The following is a 14,537-nucleotide window of genomic DNA, read 5'->3' on the forward strand; positions in this document are numbered from 1 at the left end:
CACTGGGTGTCATGCCTTCTTGTAATTACTAAGCAACCCGGAAACCAATTGCCGGTATATCTTGGCAGCATTTCGGATTAAGGACGTATATACCCGAGTATGTCCTGACTTTCCAGCTGCCCAAACTTCATAGGTTTATTTTTCGGACTTTAGGTGCCATGGAGTTTCAAGGTGTTCCGGACGAACAGCCGCTTGCCATTGACCAGCCCATGTCTGACACAAGATCCATGGACGATGCACAGAACGGGACTCATCAACGGGCGCGAAGACAGAGGCCTATATGCCGTACTTGCGTACGATGTCGAGCCAAAAAGGTAAAATAACACTTACGCTTGTGCGAGTAGCTCTGTGTACTGCTAGCTAACAATCTTGTGAAGGTAAAATGCGATGGTCACCGCCCAAAATGTAGAACGTGTGTGGCCGGAAGCCACCCATGCACTTATCCCGAAGATGCAAGAAAAGCTGGAAGACTTAGCAAGGCTGAAGTAGAAGCATTGCAAAATGAAGTAATTGTTTACAGAAATTTATTGAAGTCTCACCCAAATGGACACCAACAACTATCTGCATCCAAACACGTGCCGACCGAACGAACAACTCCGAACCATCGCCTTGAAGGTGAGCGTTCTCATCTAGAATCGGCCCCTCGCCAGGAGCCAATTCTCAATACAGCAAGATTGGCCTCCCCAAGGGACGAACCTTGCGTAGAGCCATCCCGGTCAATTCGTCCTGTCACTCTAAGTCCACAATTCGGTGGCCAGGAAGTATCGGAGGTCCCTGATGGGCCATCAACGGCTGAAACACAGATAGCATGTGCTATCGATGAGGATGGGAGCATTCAGGTTCACGGAGTCACCAGTCACCTTCATATATCGTCTACCCCAAGAAATAATCCTATGGCCGATTTTTCAACAGAACCTCAACAGCTGCTTCATACTCAGGTGATGAAAGACCAATTATTTGCTTTTGCAGCCCTTCAAAGGCAACACGAAAGTGTTATACTAGGCCAACTCAGGAGAGGCATTAACATTAAAATTGAGCTTGATGGCCTCCCAGTTGAGTTAGCAACACACCTCTTAGACCTACATTGGAACCGTCAGCACCTGGCCTACCTCTTGACTTATCGCCCAGCAATATTTGACAGTCTCACAAACAATGGACCGTATGCTAACAAGCTTCTTCTCAACGCTATTTATTACTCGAGCTGTCTATATAGTGACCGCATCATTTTCCGCTCAGATCCAGATGATCCTGCGACGATGTAAGCCACGAAGAGTCTAAGCCTAGTTTATTTCTTCTTATTGATATATCCTAGGGGAGAACGCTTTTATAATCGATTTAAAGAATTACTCGTCCAGGAGCTCGACCGCCCTAGCCTTGCTACAATAGTAGCCTGTCTGATATGTGGCGCTACTCTGGTTTCGGATGGAAAACAAAGTGCAGGCTGGGTCCTTTGTGGAATTGCATATCGAATGATTGTTGACTTGGGTTGCCATCTCTCAACCTCCCCGCAAAAAGACCCTAAATTACTAGATTCTAGGTTGACAGCAACTGAGATTGAGATTCGAACTCGCATTTACTGGGGGTCCTTCGTGACAGATAAATTTCAATCACTCTATTTCGGCCGGCAATCTGCGCTTCCGCCAACAGATGCTCGAGTTCCACGTATATTTCTTGATGAATACGAAGAGTTGGAAAATTGGGTACCATATACGGACCCTTCTACTACTCCGCAGGATTCAACTACATCGACTTATCGACAACAACCACAGTACGCTGTTAGCACATTTCAATTGCACATTACGCTTGCTGAAATTGCACACGCTATAGCGAGTACTTTCTACACAATTAATAGTATAAGAGCCGAAAGAGACCAACTTTTAAAGAGGAAACAGGAGATCCAGTTGGACCTAGACGACTGGATGGCCTCTGTTCCTCAACACCTTCAATTTGACGAAGAAAATGATTCACCGCCACCGCCAAATCAAATCACACCATAGTAAGTGAGGTTCTAGCTATATTATCGCAGTATGCTAATTTGTTTTAGTACCACATACTATACTCTTACTATACTTCTCGAGAGACCTTTTTTTTCTACCGGCCACCTCTCCTCCTTGGCAGATGAAAGTTCTCAGTCCACAAATGAAGCTAAGTGCAATAACGCAGCAGTTCGGATTTGGCGCCTTGTCGACGTTTACAAACGTGCACATACTCTACGGCGTGCACCTTATCTCATCTCGTACGCCACCTATTCTGCAATCGTGGTATTGTTAAACCAGACGCAAAATGATGCTAGTGAATATGTCAACTGCATAAAGTTCTTCTGGTCTGCCCTGCAAGATCTACAGCGAGGTTGCAATTCAGGTCTCGGCAAGCCACTAAGAATATTGCAGACTTTAATGAATCGCCTTGGCCAAAGCATACCGACTGGAAATCCAGCTGAAACATATCCTACAACACAGCATCATGGAGCAGCTACGCAGCCCCAAATCTCAACTAATACAAGTGCCGAGAAAGTAGTTACTCAGGGATGTGCAATTGCTAGCCAGAGCATCCACAGGGATACCCTAGACATCGATGGGATGCCTCAAGAAAATCTTAATAATGAAATCTGGCAAGATAATAGTTGGGTTGATACAATGACGTACGGACAAGGGTTGATGGACGATTCCCTATTTGGCCTCTTCACCACAGACCAACAGTTTATGCCTGGCTTTGATCAGAACTTCTAGAAGAGTTCAACACCTAATAATTGAGCTTCGACAAAGAGGACATGCTTATTTAAAGATGGGGATACTCGTGATACGATAATCCCCGGGCTGTATTGATTCATAGCTATTTACTAAACAGCCTTCTGCTCTACAACTTTCCACACCCTCCTATAATGAGGCACAACCACATTTTCTCTGATTTTCTTCGACCAGATAGTTTCAACACTTGCCCTCCACTCCGGACCACCCAATCCATTCTTCTCATCATAAAAGTGCACAGCGAGAAATGGTGCGGCGCCAACTTGAGAACCATACGCCTTTGCTAGCTCATAACGCTCGCTTTTTATCCAGCCAGGAACCTTAGTGATCATTCCCTGGTGCTCTTCATCGTACCACTTTGAGTAATCTTCAGTGTCTCCTGGTGTGATGGCTACACAGACCATCACTGATCCAGGCGGAGCAACGCCGCCTTCAGATAGTTCATGGCCATCCCGCGATAGTTTGCTGATTCGTTTGTACACGAAACATTGGATGAGGCCGGCCTCGGCATGAGCTGGGCCTCGCTCGTAGGCGCCTTCTATCAAAAACTTTGAGATATGTTTCACGTGATATGCGAAGCTTGCGCTCGGCGCGCCCGTTTGAACTTTGTCGTCCGTGGATGCAATGGTTGTTATATGGGTGATATCAGAACCAGGAACGTAGATTTCTGGACCTACTTTTGCTCCATGCGTTGGATTGAAGAGTCGTAGGACGATACCGGCTCCTTTCGTAGGTGGCATGATGAGCGTCGAGGAATGGTACTGATGCTGTGTAGTCGAGTATTCAATTACGCATACGAGGGAGATAAGCACTTAATATAAATAAAGCTCGATGTATAAAATTCGTCCTATTTTCCTATACTCTATCAATAAGCTGCGGCTTTCATGTCTCCGGCCGAGCTTGTATCTGGACATTGTTCACCGCGACTAATGCAGCTTAGCGTATTAGAGGCCAGGTGACTTGCACACAAACATGACTTTCATAGTACGGGCTGGAAGCAGCGGATCACCATTGCTGGCCAGTGGATTTACTACTAGATCTTTTCAGATCGCAACCCAACTGCGATTTGTGTGATTTTCACCACATTTCCCATCTAGAGTCTCTATACTTACTTGTGTCGTTTTAGTAATCCCATTCGAGCCGTCAACTAATCGGTCAGGTTGTGAGCGTGGAAATAATAAATGCATTGGCACAGCCTCAACATCAGAGACCACAACCGGTTGCACACTGTCTGTATCCCATGTATCCTTGATGCGTATATGAGAACGACTGCCACCTTGCACATATCCACGTCTGTCACGATTCGGACCACTAGAGGCCCCGCCGGTCCCTCCGTATTGTGGTTTCGAGGAGTCGAGTTTGGAGCGGAGCCCCAGCTTTACCGCCATAATACGCAGCAGTGGTTGTAGAGCGGGAAAACACGACACCCAGAGTCCAACATGGCCCTCTAGATCTGTCCAGACAGCGACGGTAGGCAGCTGGTAAGTTCTATGGAAAATTAGCCACAGTCCAAGTTTCAAAACTGACTATTAAACCAACGGAAGACATACGTGTTTACGGAGAAGTCCACGTTAACAATAATAATGAGACGTATTATTCCCGTTACGGCGACAAAGATGCCTACGACGATTAGTTTCGGTTTTATCCTGGCAAAGAAATCGTCCTACCAACGCTTAGCACAATCATAACTCTAATTGATCTTTGCGAGAACATCATCTTCTTGTACACGAGGACAATAGGAACTACCAGCAGCGCAACATCAACTGCAACGCCAATGGCGGCGTGGGTCCAGAACATGTAGGCTTCTTTGGACTTTGGCATGCATTGTCGATTTGGGGCTGCGCCGTCCCAGAGGTCTCTATAATGGGGGAGAAAAGGTATCAGTGATGGTAGCCGACTTTATGAGGATGTGAGTTGAGGATTTGGGGAAACCTTACGGGACATGCTTGCACTCGAAAAGCTCTACCATAAAGCACACGATGGATGTGCTGGCAACAATGAAGCCCAATCCCCAAACCAGGTAGAGGAACTTTTCTGAGGAGGGTCCATTAATTCAAGTGGTTATGCTTTCTGGAGAATTGCTTACTATTATTGTTCAACCGAGGGAGGAATGCGACAATTGAAAGCCTCACGAGGCCTGTGGCTGCGAAATACACCAGTTGCATCGTTGGAAGTATCTGAAAACCATGAGTATTTGATACTCCTGTTTCTTTCTGGTAGCGAACTGACAGAGAAGAATTTTGCTAAAATCTCAGGGTCCAAGCTATCTTGTGGTTGTCCAGCGCCGAGCCCTACCTCTATACTCATAATATCCGTTAGACGCTATCATACGACCGATTTTATGATGATGAGCATGCCTTTGATCTCAAGGGCCGACAATGCCAGCAGGACCACCTGGATACTATAAGCCTCTTTTCACGATCGAAGAGTCAACAACCATACAAATGCCATTGCCGCAAATAGATCATCCCACCCGAGAGTGTTAGTCATGATACCTCTAACATAGAGACGAATGGAGATAAAAATGGTAGAGATAACAATGAGGCAGACATTGAGGCGAAACAAAATATCTCCACGTTTAGATGGCATGGCTGGATCTCTGATGCATGTGTTCTTCTTAGACGAAGAGAGCCAGTTCTATATAGTATACGGGTTGACTTTGGTAAGGCTTTCAGCTGTAAGGCAATTGAAAGTGCTCAAGCCCCGGAACAGACATGGCGGGTATGCCAACTTGACTGTTATGGTAGGTACCCTAGATGAAACCAGGTTCTTCGATAGAAGTTACAGCACAAAGTGGCGGCTTTCAGGGTAAATCCTTGAAGGCGCTCGAGCGCGGCATCAGAGGCATGGGCGTGCCAAATTACACATGCAGTGCAGGGCATAGCATTGTTGTTAGGGATCAAGCCGGGAATACGGTGTTCGAACACCCAAAACGGGCAATAATGTCCGGCATTCCTAATCTTCCCACTGTGCAAATGGTGCCGAGGAATATCACAAGTAAATACAGTATATAAAATATATAAAATATATAAAATCGATTGAATTGTCTACCTATAGTATACGAAAGTCTGTGCTTTAGCGCATGATGAGACCTTTTGTTTAAGCATTGGCGGCGGGAACAACAGAACTGACATACACTAGGCCTATTTGTAGGCCTACTTGCTGGCCTGTGCACCGCTTTGACTGGTGTCAGACTCTACCTAGCAAGGCAAGGAAAGCTATTGGTTGCCTTGCTGGCTCCAACAGTTGGATTTACAACAGGGTCTAGTTAATTAGAAGCAAAATTGGACGCCTTTAGTGGTCGGTTAGCTCTTGAGTTTCATCCAGTAACGCAAGCAATGCCATCTCAAAATATCAGATCTCAACCAGTCGTCGGATTAAAGATTGAAAGTCGTTCTTCAAACCCAACCTAAGTTAGAGGATTCGAGACAGACAACACGATTCGGATTTATAGCCACGACATGTAGATCAAATCTGTACCCATCATTCCTACGAAGTCCAGGTTGCAATGTTCAATTCTCCAACCCTGTGCCGCGCGGCCCTAGTAGCCCCATAGTACGGCCCTATAGTACGGCCCGTATGGGTCTGTCTGTGCACAAACAGGTGTAAAACCCGCTTTATTGCTGCAATTAGTGCACAGGCCTGTCTGTAATAGCGCTTTGACTACTGGCCGCTTGAGCTATATTGTTGGTTTCATCGTTATAGGCTCATATATTGCTTTTGGATCAGACGGGACAAGGAGGCGGCTGTAGGATAAATTTCCTATTGGGCTGTCCATTACCAACAGGTAAACTTACCTATTCCGAGCCTTAAATTTTACCTGGTAGGATAATGAATAATCCAACTCTAGTGGCTTTCGGATCAAAAGGCCATACACAGTCCAAACTGTCTCCCCAAACGATTGTAGCGATCTACTATCTACTCTTTTAACAAAACGCCAATGCGAGTTGGATCTTCACATGTATGCCTTCTCAGCTGTGGGTCAGCCATAGCGTATGGGAGCTAATTGGCATGACTCTAGCATGTCACCTAAGCTAGGTTGAAATCGTCGAATCCCACGCCCGTCCCCTGCGATTTCCAACAACAATTATTCCGATTAATATTGCCATACATTTCTAAATTTCCGGGTTGAATTATTGACAGGCCTATTGTAACATTTCTTCTTCGCTTCTAGTCCGCTTCTAGTTTGTAATTTCTTTAAACCCAGCAGCCACGCGTATGTGGGAGAGATTTTGGTCCATAAGAATGTCTCATACTTCCATTTAACTCCTGTACATCTTTTGTTCTCAAAGTTTCACAGTACACAAAATCAATATGCACTCCTTTTCGAAGTTTGTTTCAGCCCTCGCCTTCGGGCTGCTGTTAAGCCAGGTTGCCGCCACTTGCACTCGGCCCTTGCAGCGAAAGGAGTGGTACGTGACACCCGAGATGATAGGCGCGGGGGACGGTCCAGTCTTGGGAATATTCGCGTTCTGATCATTCCTTTCATATAGGAGAACCCTACGGGCCTCGGAGAAGCAAGCTTATATTAAAGCTGTGCGATGCATGCAGACCAAGCCAGGTCTTCTGGGAGACCTTTACCCCGGAGTTCGGTCTCGCTTTGATGATTTCCTGGGCTTGCACATCAACCAAACAGACTTTATCCATTTTGTGGTATGTCTATCACAATTATGTCTTTGTCCAATGAACGATAACTTACAATTATGGAATATACAGGGATTCTTCCAACCGTAAGAGGTTCTTACTGTAACTCAAGGTGCACATCTAACACCAACCAGATGGCATCGTTTCTTTGTCGCAACTTATGAAGCAAGTCTACGCAGTGAATGTGGATACACTGGAGCTCAACCGTGCGTACCTACTATTTTCCACTCTTTTGACCACTCATGCTAATCCGAGCACAGATATTGGGGTTTGCCCTCCCCTTCTAGAAATGTTAGGTTAGACCTAATGGTTTTTAGATTGGTCTTTGGATTCCTGGTCCGAGGCAGCCTTTCTGGCGTCCCCGGTTTTTGATCCAGCAACAGGATTTGGAGGTTTGAAATTCACAAATTGCTACCTGATATATCGCTAATATATACTGTAGGAAATGGGCCATATATCAACTCCACCGACGATGCCAGTGTTCGCCTCCACATCCCTGGGAAAACAGGAGGAGGTAAGTTAGATTCTACAGCATATAATCTTCCAATTATCCTAACGTTGTTCTGAATCTAGGGTGCGTCTTAAACGGACCTTTTCTGGATATGTCTGTGAACATGGGACCAGGTAACAGCTCCCTTAACCAGTCTATCAAGCTATAGCTTATATATTACAGGTCTTAACAACGACTACAATCCTCACTGTCTCACCCGCGATTTTAGCCCTTGGCTGGCAACACAAAAGCTGCAGTTCATCAATTCCTTTACACCCTTTCTACAAACTACGTTCTCGAAATTCGATGTCGCCGTTCAGGGCTCTATCGATGTCGCAGGTTTAACTTATCATGGCGGCGGGCATCTCTCCGTTGGAGGTGATCTTGGAACCGTGAGTTTATCTTTCTTTATAACAGCTATGTAAAACGCGAGAGCTGACTTAATTTACAGATGGGAGATGTCTACGCAAGCCCTGGAGGTATGAACTCATCAATTCCTACTTATCTTTGAGACACTTACTAAAAGCTGCCCAAGATCCGCTCTTCTTTCTACATCATGCAAACATGGATCGCTTGTGGAATCTCTGGCAGCGTGTCGGTGGGTAGACAACTAGTCTTATACTGCTGCTTTCTATTTACGCAAATTAACTAATGACACAGACTTTTCTCGCCGCAGCAAAGACATCGCAGGCCCGACTGTTCAATTCACAGCGCCATTTGACTTTTTTGAGCCTGCTACGTCCACGAACGTAACTCTGGACTATGCTATGGATTTCAAGCATTTGGCTTCCAGCTCATCATCTGTCAAGATTAGCGAAGTTATGGATATCCAGGCTGGAAGGCTTTGCTATACTTATGTATGAGATAAATCTGTTTAGCAAACGCTGCTTGCTCCTGAGTAAGCAAGGAATACGAGTGAAATCGAAATAATTTAGTTATTCGAGCTTGTACTCAATCTTGGACTTGATACATATAATAGACGCCCCTCATCTATCTTGTTATAATAGGCACTGTTCTCGTATACTATCGTGATAGTTACTATTCCCTTCTTTTATGTTAATAAGCACTATTCTCGTATCCTATCATAACAGCCGCCATTCTCTTATTTACTAATAACAGAAACTCTCCATCTATCCTGGGGTAACAGACACTCTTCTCGTCCGTACTCCTAACAATTACTCTTTGTTTACATGAAGTAGCATAGATCTCGAGTATATTGTTAGCTAGTTCCGTGCCCGAGAGTATCTATACATACTCTGAACTATTGCCCTCACTCCGATTGTTAAAATGGTGAATAACGGTCAAAATATAGAGACGGGATAAAAGACACATAACCCTTTATTACTAAAGTTGTTGGACATATGAATGCATCAGCTGTGAATCTAATACGGGCCCGTTGATGGCAATGATGGTTTTATACTAAATTACTGTTGTCATGTACAGCCTCTTTCCGCCCTTCGCTTCGATTGCTATTCCGCCACCACTACTCCAGTCCACCCACCCAATGACAAATGCGCCGTAAATACAAATACGCCTCTGAAAACAATACGCCCACAATTTCCATCGCTAATATCCATCAAGTACCCCTCATCTACATGAGTCCGGTGAACACGGCTGCAACCCCACAGAGCCCAGCCGCCGTCAGCGAGACTCTCATACTCCTACCCGCGGCGCTCTCGTCACTACTCTTCCCCACGCCAGCCGTGGCAGCCACTGGGTTCGAAACAGCCGTCGCAATACCAGCTGCATCTTTCCCAGAACTCAGCTCCACGATATTGCTCTTAGTTGCATTGAATTTCGTCTGTGCCAATGAGATCTCATTGTTCCCCAAGTCATACACGACGTATGCGCTCCGGAGGAACGTGTCGCCCAAGACGGGTACGGTGACTCCGGAGGGCGCAATGCCGAAGAGGCAAGCTGGCTCACCACCTGGGAATACCGCGGTTTGGTTGTTTGTTTCTGGGATGTCCAGGATGAGTTCGTCTAGAGGGACGGATATTATGGGGGAGGTGAATGTGAAGTCGAGAGTCTCGTTGATGGACCTCATCGAGCAGGGGACGAAGGCTGCGCCTTGTGTTGAGTCGTACTGTGCGCCGATGGCCTCGTAGACGGCGTTCGTCATGGCGTTTGGCAGGTAGGTGAGAGAGGAACCGCTGTCGAGGAGGACGGCTTGGGCTTGCTTCGCAATGAGTGTCTTGCCTCCAAATGAGAGGCTTGTCAGAGTAATAAGGAAGTCTGTGTAGCCAGCGCTTGTTTTCTGAACTGGGAGAGTCTCGAGGGTACCAGTGAAGCGCTCGGTATCGACACCACCAAATAAGATATTGCCAGAATGAGAATCGAGGTCGTTGAGCCAGAGACTGTAAGCATTTGATGGGATGGTGCCTTGGGCAGCTAGAGCTGCGGGAACGTTGTTATAAGCCTTCAGGCCAAGATTGGCAACCTGAACCTCGTTGGATACGTAGCCAAGGCCAAGAACAGCCTCAGCCGAAGTGCTCTGGTAGCCAACGCCGAACTGCAAGTCTTTTATTTCGGCATTGGCTATCATCATCATGTCCGATACATAGTCGCCTGCTGCTCCCGATCCATCCATGTAAGTAATGTTGAAGTTGCTCTGGAGATATTTATATGTAGAAGACGAGTTTGCCGAATAGGTGCCTGATTCTTCACACTCGCCAGGAACTGTCGAAGTGCCAGTGCATATCTTTGAACCTGCAGAATTTACCCATAGATCACTGCTCCCAGTGTCAATGTGGACCCGAAGATGTTGAGCAGGTGTCCCGAGCGTGATGTTGGCAAAATATAACGATTGCTAATATACCATTAGTCATTGTTTATTATTCACTGCGGCGAAATTTACATACCAGATTGTCTAGTGTTGCCTCCAACGTATCTCTTTTACGCATTCGAGTTCTATCCGCCTCTATCGGATCTACAGCGGGTTCCCTCTTGATAGGCAAGCCGACAGCTCTTGGCGGCCTATCATTTTGATTGTGTAAGGCGGCAGCATCGATCAGCGGAGACAGGAATGCAGCCGTGAGCCCCAAAGCGAATGTGCACTTCATGATGCGGAAAGCAAATAAAGAATGACTGAAGCAACAAAGTCCAGGCTAGGAATGGAAGGCAGGCGGTATATGTATATTAGTGCTTCTGGTGGCGGGACGCTGGGTGCCAAAGGCTAGATATGTGGGACTAGGCCTGGGCTCCCGAGCAAAGGGAATCCATTCATTGAAGTATAAACTTAGCAGATTTGCGCTAGCCGGTGCTAGAATGACTTGCGCACTGCCAACGAGGCAGCGTGGCGGAGTTGGGTCAGATTTTAGCAAACCCGTTGAAAGGGTTTCCCAGACGGCAATGTGCCTTTGTTGATGGGCCCACGGGTCCAAGACAAAAATCCCCGGTCCCCAGAGTTTGTTTTAGGGATGCAGTTCCAATAATGGCGTGACTGGCGCTTAGTATCCGACTTTGAATGTGGTGTAGTGTTATGATAAGATGTGGCAAGGCAACAAATTCCACGAGAGCCAGAATGTTACAGACGACGGCGAAATGCTCCTTAGAACAGGGTATAAGAAGCAAAAGTGTATATCGTATTGAAACAATTAAGAAGAAGGAGAATCATAGCACAGCTGCTTTACAGCAGTTACTGAGTTGGGAAAATAGGTATGGTGGCGACATGAGTCGGACGTACCAAAAACTAGAACCCTTGGTTCCAGGATGTCTTAGATCGAATTAAGGAAAGAGGGAGGGAGTAATGGAAGAAACAAAAAGGAAAACTAGAACACAGATAAGATAATAATATCCGGATTCACAGAAACTAGAGGCCAGACGGTAAGCACGGTCTGTTTAGTCTCATTGTTTTCTGTGTGAAATGTGGTAGACAAGGATTGCGGATCATGAGGTTGTAAGCTATGGCCTACGTATGTCGTCGCTGACGCGGCCACCCCCATAGTAACTTCCCCTCGGGTCCGCACATCGGATATCTGCATGGGGCTTCACTCACATTTCTCTTGTGATAGGCTCTTGATGTCTAGGGAGGACAGCGAGATACAGAGAAGAACCACCGTATCTCTGCGGCAGACAAGTTTTTGAAGTGCACAGGAATAAAAAATGTGTGGTAGAGTTGTTGAGCCTCTTACCAAGTAATTTAGCCCGCCCGCCGGGAAAATACAGCGCATACATATGGTTACATAACAATGAGCCAGGAAGCTCTGCAAGAAATTCCTTCCTACACTTAGCTCGGCCTGACATTATCAAGTGCGACTTTCCGATTTTGGGTGAGGGTTGTAATGAAACCTGACGCATTGCTGACGGAGGCATCTTTCGAAGCCAATGCCGCAAAGCACGACGTGGTAGAATATCGTCGGCCGCACTCGAGACCTTGCACCGTGCAAATCGTCAAATGGTATATAGATAAAGTTAAACTCACAAGGTACAAGTAAAAGCTAGCTTCATCGATAAAAAGCTTTGCTTTGCTGGTGTTTCATCGACATGTATCACGTGGTAGCGAAGCCACTTTAGCATTGATGGCACGCTAGCAGACGCGCTTCGCGTCAACCTCGAGATCCAGCCCAAGCCCAATAATTTCCGTAGCCTTGTGACACTGCTCTTGCGAAAGCTCAACCACAACCCTTAGAAAAGCATATTCTTACTACACAGTAACGACCAAGGAACTCAAGAATTGGGCCTGAAAATTTTCACAAGCATGGCGCCAAAATCTGTCGAGGAGACGGGCGAATCGTCAACTGCGGCCACGAAGAAGGTGTTAAAGGCAAATGGAGCAGGGGTGACGAATTACGAACTGCCATGGTATGGGCGCAGCTTTGACCTGTACCGACATGAACTAATAGATATAGGGTTGAGAAATACCGACCAGTTTTCCTTGACGATGTTGTTGGAAACGTCGAAACTATCGAGCGCCTCAAGATTATCGCAAAGGAGGGGAACATGCCCCACATGATCATATCCGGTATGCCTGGTATTGGAAAGACAACATCAGTACTCTGTTTAGCACGCCAATTATTGGGCGAATCCTACAAGGAAGCGGTATTAGAGCTTAACGCATCAGACGAGCGAGGTAAGAATACACTTAAACGGGCTGCATCGGCAGCAAGCTGACACCGTTGCTCCAGGTATCGACGTCGTACGCAACCGTATCAAGGGCTTCGCCCAGAAGAAAGTGACGCTGCCCCAAGGGCGCCAAAAGCTTGTCATTCTCGACGAGGCCGACAGCATGACGTCTGGTGCCCAACAAGCCCTGCGTCGCACCATGGAGATCTACTCTTCGACCACCCGCTTCGCATTCGCGTGCAATCAGTCAAACAAGATCATCGAGCCCCTGCAGTCACGTTGTGCCATCTTGCGCTATGCAAGGCTAACGGATGCACAAGTCGTGAAGCGCCTGCTCCAGATTATCGAGGCGGAGAAGGTGGAATACAGCGACGATGGATTGGCCGCGCTTGTATTCAGTGCAGAGGGTGACATGCGGCAGGCGATTAACAACTGCCAGTCAACCTGGGCAGGTTTTGGTTTCGTGAGCGGAGATAATGTCTTCAAGGTCGTCGACTCGCCGCACCCAATCAAAGTGCAGGCAATGCTCAAGTCATGCTACGAGGGGAAGGTAGACGCAGCGCTGGAATCGCTGAAGGAGCTGTGGGACTTGGGATACTCGAGTCATGACATTATCAGCACAATGTTCAGGGTGACGAAAACGATTCCGACGCTGAGTGAGCACTCGAAACTTGAGTTCATTAAGGAGATTGGCTTCACACATATGAAGATTTTAGAGGGCGTGCAGAGCTTGCTCCAGCTGAGCGCGTGTGTTGCAAGGCTGTCGAAGCTGAATATGGATCCGAAGCTGTTTGCGCCGAAAAAGGCATGAAATATAACGAACGAGAAGGCATAGCATTGGCGTTCATGGTCAAAAGGGGCCCAGGCATGGAGTAGGGTATTTGGTATAAATTAAAGTTTTGAGAGCTTCATGCTCTTTATGTTATACATGTCACTTTTCCGCGTTCTGTCGTGCTATTATGCGGGCCTTCTCAGCCCTAACGTCCTGCTCATATTTCTCCCAAGAGGCTTTGTCGAGTCCGATTCCCAACTTCTTCTGAACCCGAATCCTTGCCTCGTGCTCTCGGAGCCTTCGATCCGCCTCCAGCATGCCTCCCATTATCATCGCGGACATCTGTATAAACCTAGATCACATCCACCATCAGCAAATCGCCTTGAGAATCTCTCCGAACAGTCCGTCCGCGGAGAAGCTTACACCTTGAATTGAAAAGTGAGGCCGCGATATATCGGTGATATCTTATATCCTGTAGCAGCCAGTATGGCTGCCCCAATACCCCACTGCGTGTATTAGTTCCAGCACAGCATGCCATTGTATGAGACCCCACTGGATCGTACCTTGCTCGAACCGACGACAGCTCCCCGCGCAGCTTCCCAAGCGGCGCCAGTGGCCTCATCATCTCGCAAAGTGCCGTGAGTCTTCATTATTAGACTATTCGAGCCTCACATCGGTGTCGCCTTTAATTTAGAGAGCATCCAAGGATATTCCCAAGTCATACGAAACAGCTGTTTCGGCGGGGTGCCCATAGCTGGTAGTATATTTCCACAGCTATGTTTGCTCTGTTTGCATCGCTCGGCGTAACAGTTTTTCCCGG

At 46.9% G+C, this 14,537-nt stretch overlaps 7 protein-coding genes across 7 annotated transcripts; 3 read left to right on the top strand and 4 right to left on the bottom strand.

The window, feature by feature from the left end:
- The first annotated feature begins 94 nt into the window (after window positions 1-94).
- Window positions 95-3,551, top strand: VE01_02287 (uncharacterized protein). Its single transcript, XM_018271797.2, has 4 exons — window positions 95-314; window positions 378-1,258; window positions 1,313-1,996; window positions 2,045-3,551. The coding sequence occupies exons 1-4, from the start codon at window positions 159-161 to the stop codon at window positions 2,727-2,729; spliced, it is 2,406 nt and encodes an 801-aa protein (XP_018132842.2). The 5' UTR covers window positions 95-158; the 3' UTR covers window positions 2,730-3,551.
- VE01_02288 (uncharacterized protein) lies at window positions 2,840-3,603 on the bottom strand (the record flags this gene model as incomplete). Its single annotated transcript, XM_018271798.2, has 1 exon — window positions 2,840-3,603. Exon 1 carries the CDS (start codon window positions 3,485-3,487, stop codon window positions 2,840-2,842), a length of 648 nt encoding a protein of 215 aa, XP_018132849.1. The 5' UTR covers window positions 3,488-3,603.
- Window positions 3,604-3,774: 171 nt separating this feature from the next.
- Window positions 3,775-4,912, bottom strand: VE01_02289 (uncharacterized protein; the record flags this gene model as incomplete). The annotated part of the gene is made up of 6 exons (XM_018271799.1): window positions 3,775-3,777; window positions 3,860-4,235; window positions 4,298-4,367; window positions 4,415-4,605; window positions 4,685-4,781; window positions 4,834-4,912. The coding sequence occupies 6 exons, from the start codon at window positions 4,910-4,912 to the stop codon at window positions 3,775-3,777; spliced, it is 816 nt and encodes a 271-aa protein (XP_018132848.1).
- Window positions 4,913-6,976: 2,064 nt separating this feature from the next.
- On the top strand, window positions 6,977-8,797 carry VE01_02290 (uncharacterized protein). The gene is made up of 12 exons (XM_018271800.2): window positions 6,977-7,159; window positions 7,241-7,400; window positions 7,464-7,477; window positions 7,526-7,597; window positions 7,652-7,659; window positions 7,709-7,783; window positions 7,834-7,905; window positions 7,965-8,015; window positions 8,065-8,273; window positions 8,333-8,360; window positions 8,417-8,479; window positions 8,542-8,797. Exons 1-12 carry the CDS (start codon window positions 7,062-7,064, stop codon window positions 8,742-8,744), a joined length of 1,053 nt encoding a protein of 350 aa, XP_018132856.1. The 5' UTR covers window positions 6,977-7,061; the 3' UTR covers window positions 8,745-8,797.
- Window positions 8,798-9,249: 452 nt separating this feature from the next.
- On the bottom strand, window positions 9,250-12,099 carry VE01_02291 (uncharacterized protein). The gene is made up of 2 exons (XM_018271801.2): window positions 10,743-12,099; window positions 9,250-10,690 (listed from the first exon to the last, which is right to left on the bottom strand). The coding sequence occupies exons 1-2, from the start codon at window positions 10,941-10,943 to the stop codon at window positions 9,473-9,475; spliced, it is 1,419 nt and encodes a 472-aa protein (XP_018132857.1). The 5' UTR covers window positions 10,944-12,099; the 3' UTR covers window positions 9,250-9,472.
- Window positions 12,100-12,324: 225 nt separating this feature from the next.
- On the top strand, window positions 12,325-13,823 carry RFC4 (replication factor C subunit 4). The gene is made up of 3 exons (XM_018271802.2): window positions 12,325-12,684; window positions 12,732-12,952; window positions 13,008-13,823. The coding sequence occupies exons 1-3, from the start codon at window positions 12,581-12,583 to the stop codon at window positions 13,754-13,756; spliced, it is 1,074 nt and encodes a 357-aa protein (XP_018132854.1). The 5' UTR covers window positions 12,325-12,580; the 3' UTR covers window positions 13,757-13,823.
- On the bottom strand, window positions 13,821-14,529 carry VE01_02293 (uncharacterized protein). The gene is made up of 3 exons (XM_018271803.2): window positions 14,281-14,529; window positions 14,141-14,223; window positions 13,821-14,069 (listed from the first exon to the last, which is right to left on the bottom strand). Exons 1-3 carry the CDS (start codon window positions 14,365-14,367, stop codon window positions 13,877-13,879), a joined length of 363 nt encoding a protein of 120 aa, XP_018132855.1. The 5' UTR covers window positions 14,368-14,529; the 3' UTR covers window positions 13,821-13,876.
- Window positions 14,530-14,537: the final 8 nt, after the last annotated feature.

The sequence above is a fragment of the Pseudogymnoascus verrucosus genome, assembly GCF_001662655.1.
Source record: "Pseudogymnoascus verrucosus strain UAMH 10579 unplaced genomic scaffold scaffold_9, whole genome shotgun sequence".
Classification (NCBI taxonomy): domain Eukaryota; kingdom Fungi; phylum Ascomycota; class Leotiomycetes; order Thelebolales; family Thelebolaceae; genus Pseudogymnoascus; species Pseudogymnoascus verrucosus.

Coding starts and splice junctions, on each gene's coding strand:
- VE01_02287 (XM_018271797.2), top strand. CDS start 159: ATGGAGTTTCAAGGTGTTCCGGACGAACAGCCGCTTGCCATTGACCAG. Junction 315..377: donor TACGATGTCGAGCCAAAAAG/GTAAAATAACAC, acceptor AATCTTGTGAAG/GTAAAATGCGATGGTCACCG. Junction 1,259..1,312: donor CCAGATGATCCTGCGACGAT/GTAAGCCACGAA, acceptor GATATATCCTAG/GGGAGAACGCTTTTATAATC.
- VE01_02290 (XM_018271800.2), top strand. CDS start 7,062: ATGCACTCCTTTTCGAAGTTTGTTTCAGCCCTCGCCTTCGGGCTGCTG. Junction 8,274..8,332: donor TTGGAGGTGATCTTGGAACC/GTGAGTTTATCT, acceptor CTTAATTTACAG/ATGGGAGATGTCTACGCAAG. Junction 8,361..8,416: donor TGTCTACGCAAGCCCTGGAG/GTATGAACTCAT, acceptor AAGCTGCCCAAG/ATCCGCTCTTCTTTCTACAT.
- VE01_02291 (XM_018271801.2), bottom strand. CDS start 10,943: ATGAAGTGCACATTCGCTTTGGGGCTCACGGCTGCATTCCTGTCTCCG. Junction 10,691..10,742: donor AGGCAACACTAGACAATCTG/GTATGTAAATTT, acceptor ATGGTATATTAG/CAATCGTTATATTTTGCCAA.
- RFC4 (XM_018271802.2), top strand. CDS start 12,581: ATGGCGCCAAAATCTGTCGAGGAGACGGGCGAATCGTCAACTGCGGCC. Junction 12,685..12,731: donor ACGAATTACGAACTGCCATG/GTATGGGCGCAG, acceptor TAATAGATATAG/GGTTGAGAAATACCGACCAG. Junction 12,953..13,007: donor TAACGCATCAGACGAGCGAG/GTAAGAATACAC, acceptor CCGTTGCTCCAG/GTATCGACGTCGTACGCAAC.
- VE01_02293 (XM_018271803.2), bottom strand. CDS start 14,367: ATGAAGACTCACGGCACTTTGCGAGATGATGAGGCCACTGGCGCCGCT. Junction 14,224..14,280: donor CTGTCGTCGGTTCGAGCAAG/GTACGATCCAGT, acceptor TAATACACGCAG/TGGGGTATTGGGGCAGCCAT. Junction 14,070..14,140: donor CTCACTTTTCAATTCAAGGT/GTAAGCTTCTCC, acceptor GATGTGATCTAG/GTTTATACAGATGTCCGCGA.